This window comes from Mobula birostris, chromosome 4, assembly GCF_030028105.1.
Source record: "Mobula birostris isolate sMobBir1 chromosome 4, sMobBir1.hap1, whole genome shotgun sequence".
Taxonomy (NCBI): Eukaryota; Metazoa; Chordata; class Chondrichthyes; order Myliobatiformes; family Myliobatidae; genus Mobula; species Mobula birostris.
Window position 1 is genome coordinate 88,179,866 of NC_092373.1, and position 12,506 is coordinate 88,192,371.

Sequence of the window (12,506 nt, forward strand, 5' to 3'; positions counted from 1 at the left end):
ACTCAACCTGCAAATTAACCTTTAGGGAATCCTGCACAAGGACTCCCAAGTCCCCTTGCACCTCAGATTTTTGAATTTTCTCTCCATTTAGAAAATGATCTCTACCCTTTTATTTCTTCTACCAAAGTGCATGACTATAAACTTCAATCTGCCACTTCTTTGCCCATTCTCCTAATCTGAACATTTCTATGTTCTCCCTGTGGCTGTAAGGGCTTCCCTCAAATGGTATGGTTTCTTCCCACACTTGGTTACCTGGTCAATGACTTAGCACGTTGTAAATTACCCCTAATGTGGGTTGAGGGAAGATGATTTGATAGGGAAGGAGCAGAATAGATTGGGATTAATTTAAGAGAGAATAGGTTAAAAGGAAATCAATAGGATGGATGGGATTGCTCTGACAACTAGTATCGACTCGATGGGCTGAATTACTTCTCCCTATTGCAAGGGAAGATAACTGTAAAAGCTGCATTGAACATTGTGTTCTACACAAAGTCGATATCACCATAGAAAGGGATAATTCAAAGACCGACAAATTGCTTTTTACTGGGATCTTGCACTTGTCACAGTCCTTATGTAATTACAGTGAAACCACTTCTCACGTTCTGAAACGTTCCCCCCTCTTTGCCTTTCTCCAGGAAGTATGTTTATAAATTCAGTAGATTAGCTTTGTTTGCCTGTGTGGGGTGAGCATTCCTTGGTGAGGTGGCGGGTGTGAGGGAGGATGGGTTTGTAATCTGAGTTGGGTCAGCTGACCCACAAAAGGTTATTTGCCCCTATCCCTACTTGCAATTTGCTTCTCAATTAGTCACATCCTGTGGCCCTACTCTGAGCAAATCTGCCCACGAAAAGATGAAAACTGGTGTTTTAGATAATTAAAGAAGGATCGTAAACAGAAATGAAAATTGGAAACATTTGACTCAAGTGACCAGTTTTAATTTCCTGTGGCGGCCTGTTTACCTTTAACAGCATTAACTGCTGTGACCACCAGATGGCAGAAGAACACACAGAATGCATTGCCAAGGTTCACTGTGCACAACTGTTGAATTCTTCATAGTCCTCGAAGCATGTCGCGGCAGGGAAACAGGCTCTTCGGCCCATCAGATCCATGCTGACCATCAAGCACTCATCTATACTAACTCTACATTTGTCCCAAACAACAGGAATTCTGCAGATGCTGGAAATTCAAGCAACACACATCAAAGTTGCTGGTGAACGCAGCAGGCCAGGTAGCATCTCTAGGAAGAGGTACAGTCGACGTCTCGGCCTGAAACGTCGACTGTACCTCTTCCTAGAGGTGCTGCCTGACCTGCTGTATTCACCAGCAACTTTGATGTGTGTTGCTACATTTGTCCCATCTTATTCTCCCCAATTCCCCATCAACTGCTCCTACTCACCTACACACTAGGAGCACAGAGGAGTGCCCAATAATCTCACCCATGTCTTTGGGATGTCAGAATCAGCTTTATTATTGCTGACATAAGTTTAAGGGGATCAAGAGGGGAAATCAGGGGGTGGTGAGAGTGTGGAATGAGCTGCCAGCACAAGTAGTGCATGTGAGCTGGATTTCAATGTTTATGAGAAGTTTGGACAGGTACGTGGATGGTTGGAGTATGGAGGGCTGTGGTCCTGGTGCAGGTCAGTGGGAGTAGACGGTTTAAGTGGTTCAGAGCGGATCTGATGGGCTAAAGGCCTGTTTCTGGGCTGTACTTTTCTTTGGCCCTATGCCTATGAAATGTGTTGTTTTGTGGCGGCAGTGCAGAGCAGTGCAATACATAAAGATTGCTGTTATTGTCCACGTAGTACAAAAAGAGAGCAGAGTAGTGAGGTAGTGTTCATTGTTTCATAAAGCTAATCGTGGAGGGCCAGAAGTTGTTGCTAAAGTGTGTCGTCAGGCTCGTGCAGCACCTCACTGATGGTAGTGGTGAGACGTGGGCATGTCCTAGATGGCGAGGTGCCTTCACGATCGATGCCACATTCTTCAGGCATCACCCTTTGAAGATGTTCTTGATGGTGGAGAGGCGAGTACCTGTGCTGGCCTGGCTGACTTTTCCCAGTCCTGCGCATTGGTGCCTCTATTCCTGATGGTGATGCAACCACTCAGAATGCTCTCCACAGTACATATGTAGAAATTTACGAGAGTCTTTGGTGACATAACAAACCTCCTCAAACTCCAATGTGTTTTCTTTGTAATTTCATCAAAACGATAGATCTTCAGAGAGGTTGACACCCAGGAACTTAATAGCTGCTCACCACCTCCGCTGCTGACTTCTTGATGAGAAATGCTGTGTGTTCTCAGACAGTTCTTTACATCGAGGAGGGTTGTGGGACAAGACCCATATGCTCATGGGGAGAATGTGTGAACTCAACACAGGTCTCTGGAGCTATTGGCTGGGCTAGTCTGTGGGTGGGTAGTTCAAACTGCCTCTGCTGAAAGAATCAGAATTAGTTTAATATCACTGGCATAGTGCATGTTTTGAAATGTTATGCAGCAGCAGTATATTGCAATAGATAACAATGGAAACTGTGAATTACAGTAAGTATATAGAAGTTTAATTAAATAAGTAGCAAAAGGAGTAAGTTAGTGTTCAAGGGTTCAATGTCCATTCAGAAATCTGATGGCAGAGGGGAAGAAGCTGTTCCTGAATCACTGAGTGTGTGTCTTCAGGCTCCTGTCCCTCCTCCCTGATGGCAGAGGGCATGTCCTGGGTGATGGGGTACTTCGTGGTGGATGCTGGGGAGGCTAATGCCAAGGATGGAGCTGACTAAGTTCACAACTTTCTGCAGTTTATTTCAATTTCTGCAGTGCCCTACCCCCCCATACCAGACAGTGCTGCAGCCAGTTAAAATCTCTAATTGATTACAATAAGAATATTTTTCCTCTTTTAACTTATCCCTTTTCTTCTATCACTCTTTTGACTTCTCATCCACCTGCTGTGCCATTATCTCCCAATTAAACTCTTACATGTTTTCATTCTCTTTACTTCTTTTCATTTCCCTCTCCCTGCCCAAAAAAGGGCACTTCCCTTCTCACTCACTGCTTATGTCTGCTTTATCATTATTTCACTTGCTCTCTATTTCTTCCTCCCAATTGCCTTCAATCCTTTTCCTCTTTAATCCTGGAAGATGCTGGTGTTACTGATGATCAAGAGATGGAGGGAGGAGAGAGCGTGAAGGAAGGGGGTGAGGAAATTGTGGATAAAGCTTAACACATGCTTAGAGTCATAGAAAAACTACAGCCTTTCAGCCTATCTAGTCAGTGCTGAACCATTTAAACCACCTATTCCAATTGACCTGCACTGGGACCATAGCCATTCATACTCCAACTTCATCTATGCAAACTTCATTTAAATGTTGAAATCAAAATCACTTCCACCACTTGTGCTGGCACCTTGTTTCACACCCTCACCACCCTCTGAGTGAAGATGTTTCTCTTCATGTTCCTCTTACACATTTGACCTTTCACCCTTAACCTCAGTTGTATTCTCACCCAACCTCAGTGGAAAAAGCCTGCTTGCATTTACCCCATCTATACTCCTCATAATTTTGTATACCTCATACAAATCTCCTCTCAATCTTCTACATTCTAGGGAGTAAAGCACTGGCTTATTCAATCTTTCCTTATAACTCAGGTTCTCCAGGCTTGGCAACATCTTTGTAAATTTTTTCTGTACTCTCGCAATCTTATTTACATCTTTCCTTTAGGTAGGTGACCAAAACTGCACTACAATACAGCAAGTTAGGCCTCACCAACGTCTTGTACAACTTCAACATAACATCCCAACTCCTGTACTTGGTATTTTGATCTACGAAGGCCAATGTGCCAAAGGCTTTCCTAATGATCATATCTACCTGAGACACTTTCAATGAATTATGGACCTGTATTCCCAGATCAGGTACTTATCCAAGTACCACACAAGGTCACCCACCAATGAGGCTCTTGTGCTCAAATTCAGTCCCTGTAATGTTTCCTGGGATCAGCCCAAGGACATTCAACACTGAACCAGTAGTGCAAGTCTTTCCTGTTTTCACAATTTCAGTTTACATGCTGGATTTTCTAAAGATCAAGGAGCACCTCTCGAATACTTAATCTTCCACAAATTATAAAGCTCCCTTTATACTATTGCATTAAAAATTACCATAGAAGATATGGGTTAGATCTAGATTCAAACACCTTGCTGCTACTGTCAGGAGGGAAGGAGGTCTGAAGTCACACACCACCAGGTTCTGGTCCTTGAACCAATCTGCACAACCCTAGTCCTACCTCAGCAATGGAACCCTGCACACCACTTCTTGCACTACCATGGATTTGACTCTAATTGTGTTTTTTGAACCAAAGGGTTGTTTTGCACAGCCTTTTTCTTCATTGTCTTGTACAATTTACCTTCTATGCGTTTGAATCTGTGGGCCTGTTATGCTGCTGTAAGTTAGTCTTTTATTGTATCTATACCTCACTGTACCTCAGTATGTGACAATAAACTCGACTTGGCCTAAGCGATATTCCCAGGGCAGGTATAGCTTGGACTAGTTACAGATAAAGCTCTTAATTAAATACGCCCTGGACAAATATGACATAGATTAGAAGGGTCTTGGAAGTCTCACTCTACTGTCAGTTTAAAGTAAGCCAAGCACATATTGTTTCTCTAAACAATTCCAGGTCAGGTACAGCACAGGTTATTTTGGTCGAAGGGTGTATATAGGCCAAGACATCATCTGACCTCTCTGCTCTTATGCCTCCTCTGTTATGGGTTGTTCTCTGTTTCACTAAAGTGGACAGAAGCAGCTGATGGTTCAGTGGTACAACCCTTATTACTGTGTCAGATGGTTCGTGTGCCAAACGCTGTTGTATATAGTTAAAAATCCACCAGTTCTCATGAGTGTAGAACCAAGGCTTTGGTGTGAATCCTCAGCTGGTCCCTGGTAGAAACTGTCTGGTGTACGTGTCTGGTTTTCCTTCAGCACCTGCCCTCCCCACTCCCCTGATTTTATAAGGCTAGCCAGGTTCACTTAAAGCCTGACGCAATTATTTGTTTATTAAAATCTTCTCTTTGTCCAAAGGAAGTGATGCAGGCATCTGGGATTAGTATAGATAGACGTGATGGTTGGCATGGACATGAGAGGCAAAGAGCCTGACCCCATGCTGTACAACGCAGGATGATGGCAATGATAACCTGCTAGAGCCGGAAGTGCTGGAGAAATCCCTCCCCCTCAAGTTCAAGTTTATCGTTATAGGGTATAAACGCCATGAAAACTAACTTGTGACAATAAAACCTTCCCTCAGTGCCGTGCAAAACCAAGAGCTTGTGTCCCAGAAGGGAAGTGGGTTATAAGTGAGGTATGTCACGGTTTTACTTATTTGCTTGCCAATTAACCGATCGATACATCTCAGAGTCTGAGAGGAAACCAGAGCACCCATGGGAAACTCACGTCATCACAGTGAAGAAGTGTAAACTCCACTGAGACGGGGCCCAGGGTCAGTGTTCAACCTGAGCATGGGAGGCAGCTCTGAGGCAGAAATACCACTGTACCACCCCAGAGATGGATTCATTTTTATCCTGGATCTACAATAATCAGGTTTTTAAAGCATCCTGCCCCATGCTAACCTAGCTCAGCAGTGGAACTCTACTGATGACCTCCTGCATTACTGTGCACTTGCCTGTAGTTTTAGTTTTGTGCCATTGTCTCGCTTTGCACCATCTTTTTTCTTCCGAGTCCGATATAATTCACTATACTTGTGCATGTCACAACAAACATGACTTGACATGAGCTTGTACACAAGGTCATGTCAATAGAAAAATAGAAGGTTTGGGACCATAAAGTATTTCAGTTATTTTAAAATCACAGTTCAAAGAACATTTATTTTCAAAGTGTGTCTACAGTACATTATACAACACTGAGGTTCATCTCCTAACAGGCAGCCACAGAACGAAGAAACCCAGTAGAACCCATACAAAAAATGAAGACCGTCAACACCCAACGTGCAGAAAGAAACTAATCGTGCAAACAATAAAAGTAAACAACTAACATTCAGAACTGAAGTTCATGAAAGTGAGTTCACATCCACACTGCAGCCGATTCAGGAGCCTATTAGTTACAGGCCGCAGCCTCAGTTCAGCAGAGAGACGAGTACACCTTGTGGAACAGCAAGCTGAACTGGTCTGTACCTCACCTCTGGTCCTGACACCCTGACCTTTCCAATTCAGCCCCGCACTTAAATTGCCCAGACCTTGGGCCATTCCTCACTCTTGGACTCAAGCCCTGCTATACACTCTCAGGCCTGGACCCCGCCACCTTGATCTGGCAAGTACATGCCATGCCAGGATCTCTTGCAGCTTCAAGATTTCAGTTCAGACCGCAAAAATGCCAGGTTACATGACCAGTTCGAAAGCACAACTCCAAAAGAGAAGTTACGGTCTATTGTTTGCAGTGATGGTTTTCCAGAAAAAGTGTGATTAATAAAGTACGTAGAAGTTCTGTTTGCTACCAGAAAGTAGTCGCTGTGCTTCACCACAACCATTTTCAACTGGAATGAATAGTATGAATCAATGGAATTTAAAGCAGCAAGCTACAGATTGACTAGTTCTTCAGAAGATACCCACGGGAAAGGTTCTGTATAAAAAGACCAAATGGATCTCATTGCAAACTTACTGAATACCCAGGTTTAGCCATATGAAAATCAATTGGACAAAGGTATATGAAGTGTAAGAGAACAGAGGCAGGTGATGGGTTGGCTACACTGGAGTTTTGGATGCTTTATTTCAAGAAAACATATTAAAACCAATTGCTTTGCTGTGGCTACCTCTATCAAATGGCCCACTTTATCCTTCCTACACACCACCCAGGACAGATTTTACTGGACCCGTTGCTGGACACCCAACAATCAGTGTGTCTTGGACACACTGTTTTGTAACAGGAACAATATGCCTGGCCTTTCTTGTCTTGGAACATTTACCTTGCCCCATTGTAAACTGCTGTATTCACCACTGTCCATTAGCTAGGAAGGTGAGTGCTGGGATAAATGTTATCTTTAGCAACCAAAATCCATTAATCTGTTCGTGAGTTGAGCTTTAAGTGAAACTCAACAATAAGATTAACAACTGGTTGGATGTACCACAGATAGGTTTCTGCCTGCCTATTACTGAACCCGATCTAATTCAAACTTCAACTGTTAGTGAGTAAAATCAAAGCCAAATTCTACCCATTAACTCTAAACTACAACACCTATTACTGAACCTAATCCAATTTTGAAACACTACCCAGTGCTAACCTTATTGAACTAAAACCATCCACCCTGCCCTAAATTTAACCCAATTAGACTATAGTTCTAATTGGTATTGAGCTCAGACCAACCCTCCACTTTTCCTCATACTGAACTGAAGTAAACAGAACTCTGCCTTCTGTAGGATCTAACCCACCAAATCACATGCAAATCCCAACCAATAATGAGGCCCAGTAATCTACTTATGATTGAGAAATGAACCCAAACTAGCCAATCCTCAAACCAGCTCAACCTATCTCAAAGTACCACTTAATACATTGCAGCCATTACTAGCCATTACTACGCAATGAAGAATACTCAACTACATTACGTAGTACACATTACTCAACTTTATCCAAGCAGCACTTATTTTTACTGAACACTAATGCCCACTGACCACTTTCAAGCCCCAAGTTCTGACCATTACTGACTAGAACATAGCAGAATACAGCAGAAGGAACAAGCTGCTCTGCCCATTGTGTCTGCGCGGACCATAATGCCAACTTTCCCTCTATTTCCCTCTATTCCCTGCTTGTTCATGTGTCTGTCTAAATACCTCTTAAACATGGTAGTTATATTTGCTTCTAGCAACTCTTTTGGCAGCACATTCCTGGCATCTACTTAACAATAAAATAAGACTTGCTTTGCAATTCTCCCCTAAACATGCCTCCTCTTGAACATATGTCTTTTAGTAGCTGATATTTTCACCCTGAGAAAAAGACTACCTATCTCTATGCCTCCTATCATTTTATGTACTGCTATCAAATTGTCCTTCAGCCAAATCACCACAGAAAATGACCCAAATTTGTCTATCATCTGCTTATAGCTGTTAATTTCCAATTCAGGAAAGATCTTGGTTCACCTCTTAAATGCGCTCTTTAAAGTCGCCACATTCTTCCTGTAATGGGGCAACCGGAACAGTATAAAATAGTCTACATGTGGCCTAGCCAAAGTTTTATACAAACTGCAAAACCTAGCCAATAAAGGCAAGTAAGCCGTTTGCTCTCTTTTCCACACTATCGACTGTGTTGCATGTTTGGAGCTATGGACTTGCACGACAAGACCAGTCTATATCAATACTCCTGTGGGTCCTGCTATTTATTTTATACTTTATATTTATCTTTGACCTCCTAAAATGCATCATCTCATTTTCTCTTTCTGAATTGAATTCCATCTGCCCAGATTTCCAATTGATCTGTGTCCTGATGGATCCTTTGACAACCGTCCTCACTACCTAGCTCAGTTTTATCAAGAGTTGTGTGCAATCTAAATCACACACCAACACAAACCCCAGCAAAGCTCTTAACTAGCCAGTACTGTAATCTTTATCCTGATTTGAATCCATTCTTGGCTTGAACCTCACCCACCCTCACTACTATACTAAAGTTTCCCACCAGCATTCAGCCAATCAACCAGGGGACAGAATAGAAAACTGAAACTGACTCTGAATGAAGTTTAATACTGAGTCCTATCATGTATAGAAAATTGTTGCATCTAATATTTAATAAACTTTTCTGAAAACCAAGCTTTTTTGTTCTATGACAGGTCACTTTTATAAGATAGGCATTGATTGGAGTTTGGAACGATGGTGAATATTGGTAGCTCAGGGTGAGGCGTCTGATGTTGCTGCATTCACCAAGCTTGACAATTAGCTTGCAGACATTTCATCACCAGTTGAGGTGACATCCTCAGTGCACAGTTGTTGGTGTTTCTCTCTGGGAGTCATCGCATTTATATAGCCTGCCGTTCGCTTGCCTTGGTCCTGATTGGCTCCCCCTTCAGTCAATATTTGAATTCTATTGTCTCACGTTTCTTTGGCTCTTTGGGGTTCGTAGATGGTGCCTATTTCATTGAAATATACACGTGAGCACTCCCAGAGAGAAACACCAATAACTGTGCACTAAGGATGTCTCCTTGGCTGGTGATGAAACGTCTGCAAGCTAATTGCCAGACTTGGTGAACACCACAACATCAAGTATGCCATGAAGTCACATTATTTATTTATTTATTTATTGAAATACAGCACAGAATAGGCCCTTCCGACCCATGAGCCTGCAACCCCCAATTTAACCCTAGCCTAATTGGGATAATTTACAATGACCAATTAAGGAACGATGCCTCAAAAAGGCAGCATCCATCATTAAGGACCCCTATCACCCAGGACATGCCCTCACTCATTGCTGCCATCAGGAAGGAGGTTCAGGAGACTGAAGGCATTCACTCAGTGATTCAGGAACAGCTTCTTCCCCTCTGCCTTCAGATTTCTGAATGGACGTTGATCCCATAAACATTACCTCACTACTTTGTTTGCACTACATATTTAATGTAGCTATTTTATACATGTGTAATGCTCGGTTCATATTTTTACTGTTATGCTGTATGTATTTCATTTGGCAGTTCTGTAAGAGCAGTCTGTTCTGTTTTCAGCCCATTTGGGTTATTGTCGAAGATAAGGGATGATGAGGAATGTGTGCCATCCAGTTGGGATGGTGGAACTGAGGGGAGGTTTTTCTGGTGAGCAACACCAAGATTGGGCTTGGGGCTTTTGTTCATCGGCGGACGAAGAGAAAAATGCTGGGGAGAATCGGTCATAAGATACAACCGGGTGGGAGACCCATTTGTTTGAGATGGATTGCGAGTGACGCTCGGAAGATGGTGTGTGCTTTCACGCTGACCCAGGGCCCAGTGCGTGAGTGACAGAGAAGTTCAAGATGAGCTCCAATTTGTGCGCATTTGACTGTTTAATTAAATTTTTTTTCTTTTTATTTTTCTTTACTAACCCTTTTGTTAAGATTCATAAATATAATTCCTTTAATCGTATGCCATGTACTGTCTGTTATTTCCTGGCACTGAGTTGTAACAGGGTAGCAAAGTACACAGCATACCCACAAACCGGGGTTTGGAGAGGGACAGCTGTCTCAATCTCATGAATTTGGTGGGACCGGAGAGTGTCTTCTCTAGTCTTATGCAGCCAAGGACACTAGTGGGTTTTAAATACATATTTGCTGCAATTCAGTTTTTATTTATTATTATTCTTACTGTAATTCAGTTTTAAAAGTGTTGTTATTATTATTATTTATTAAATCTTTCCCCTCTCACCTTAAATCCATGCTTTCCAGTTCTTGATTTCCTTTCTCTGGGTAAACATTGTGTGCATTCAGTCTATTAATGCCCCTCATGATCATATACACCTTTCTAAGGTTACTCCTTAGTTTCCTACACTCCAAGGAATAAAGTCCTAACATAAGCAACCTCTCCCTTTAACTCAAGCTCCCTCGTCCTGGTGACATTCTGATAAATGGGAATTTATGTAAACATTCTCTTTGGGTCCTATACCTGAGGAAAGATGTGCTTGCCCTGGATATCTCTGAGCCTGTACTCAATGGTTTTCAGAGGATGAGAGAGGATCTCATTGAAATCTACTGAATACTAAGAGGCTTGGATGGAATGGACATGGAGAGGGTGCTTCCTCTAGTAGGAAAGTCTACAATCCAAGAGCACAGCCTTAGAATAAAGGTTGCCCCCTTATAACTGAAGTGAGAAGGGATTTGTTCAGCAATGAATCCATGGAATTTGTTGCCACAGAAGCCAAGGTATTGGGTCTACATAATGTTAGGTGCTTGATTGGTAAGGGGAGCAAGGGATTCTGGGAGAAGGTAAGAGAACGGGGTTAACAATGGCAGCCATTATTGAATGGTGGAGCAGATGGATGGGTTGAACAGCCTAATTTTGCCCCTAAATTTTATGGTAGATCTGCTTTGGACTCATTTCCAGCTTAACTACATAATTCCTATAACAGAGTGTCTAAACTTGTACACTATATGCACCTGCAAAATATGCTGATATAACAAACGCGAGAAGATCTGCAGATGCTGAAAATCCAAAGGCAAAACACACAAATTGCTGGAGAAACTCAGCAGGTCAAGCAGCATCTATGGAAATGAATAAACAGTCGACGTTTCGGCCGAGATCCTTCATCAGGAAGAAGTTGCCTTGTAAATCCCGTTGAAATCTTTCCTTCCTCGCCCTAAACCGTGAGCTGGCGAACCTGTTTCAATGGACCACGGCTTTACAACTCTAATTCTATGAGAAATTTTGGAAGCGAGTTCCAGTGCTGAGTTTACATTTTAATTCTTTTTAACTTCCTTCGCTACTGGCACCACAAAACTCTCCAGATAGCTAAACAAACCAGGGGTCAGACTGATCGATAATGGACAGAGATGCAGGAATCTTCTAACCTAGAATTTGAAGTCGATGCTTAATCTAACGCTTTCTCACTACCGTTATTGCACGGACCATTATATAAACATAAACAGTTCTATCCGAAATATCAAAAGGAGAGCGGCGGAATTTAAAGGGACAAGTGCAGCGGTTGAACAATGGGGCGTTTGTTGAGAGCGGTGGTACTTTAAAGGAAGCTTCGGCAGTGTGTCAGGACTAAGAATAGCGAACCAATGGGCTAACCGCTGCAGACATCCCGAGCACCACTCTCCGAGGACACCGCACAACCGAATAGACCGGGACACTAGTCACAACTCGTCCCTTTCCTTTCCCCTCTGCCAAGTTAGCGCAGCGAGATTTTAAAGAACCGAAAGATAACACAGTCCTGGAGATCCCAGATTCTCCCAGCCAAGGATGAGGGGCTAAACTTTCAGAGAGAGGGGGGAAAAAGTTCTGCTAAAAGTGGGGAGAAAGGCCGGGAGGAGAGGAGAGTGGACGAGCTGCTGGTGTGTGCGTGTGTTCCCGTTGTACCTGCGAAATGGAAGGGAGCTTCAAGTGTGCTGTGCCTCTGGTGTTGTTCTGCGGTTGGTTTAGCGGGGTGCACCTGAAAAGTCCAAGCTGCCACGAAGTGCGAACTGCATTCCAACTCCGGCAAATAGGACCACTCAAGTTGGTGCCCGACACTCCCGGGAGAGGTCAGTTTGCAACACAACGCCTCCAAAACCAATGCAACTTATCTTTTTTTATTGTTTGCATATTCCATCTGCAGTGTCCTCAAATGTGTTTCTTAAAATATTCGCAAAACGCGACTTTATACCTGGATTTGTTACTGCTGGGGCTAATTTTGAAATGTGTTGTCTTTCTGACTTATGCACGGCGGCGGCGTTGGGGTTAAACGGGGCAAAGTGTGACTCCGGCAAATGGCTGATCAAATCCTCCTTGAATAAATGATAGAAGCGGGAGTCACAGTCCAATTTGTCTCAAGCTGTCCTGCAGTGTCATTTACGAGTGACTCCGCCGGTCACGCATC

At 43.0% G+C, this 12,506-nt stretch overlaps 1 protein-coding gene across 4 annotated transcripts in view; it reads left to right on the plus strand.

The window, feature by feature from the left end:
* The first annotated feature begins 11,761 nt into the window (after positions 1 to 11,761).
* LOC140196465 (glypican-5-like) overlaps positions 11,762 to 12,506 on the plus strand; it is a 648,398-nt gene continuing 647,653 nt past the window's right edge. For all 4 annotated transcript variants that reach the window (XM_072255728.1, XM_072255729.1, XM_072255730.1 and 1 more), the window contains exon 1: positions 11,762 to 12,171. In XM_072255728.1, coding sequence (XP_072111829.1) covers positions 12,015 to 12,171 — 157 coding nt within the window. In that variant the 5' untranslated portion in view covers positions 11,762 to 12,014. The remainder of the gene's footprint in view (positions 12,172 to 12,506) is intronic.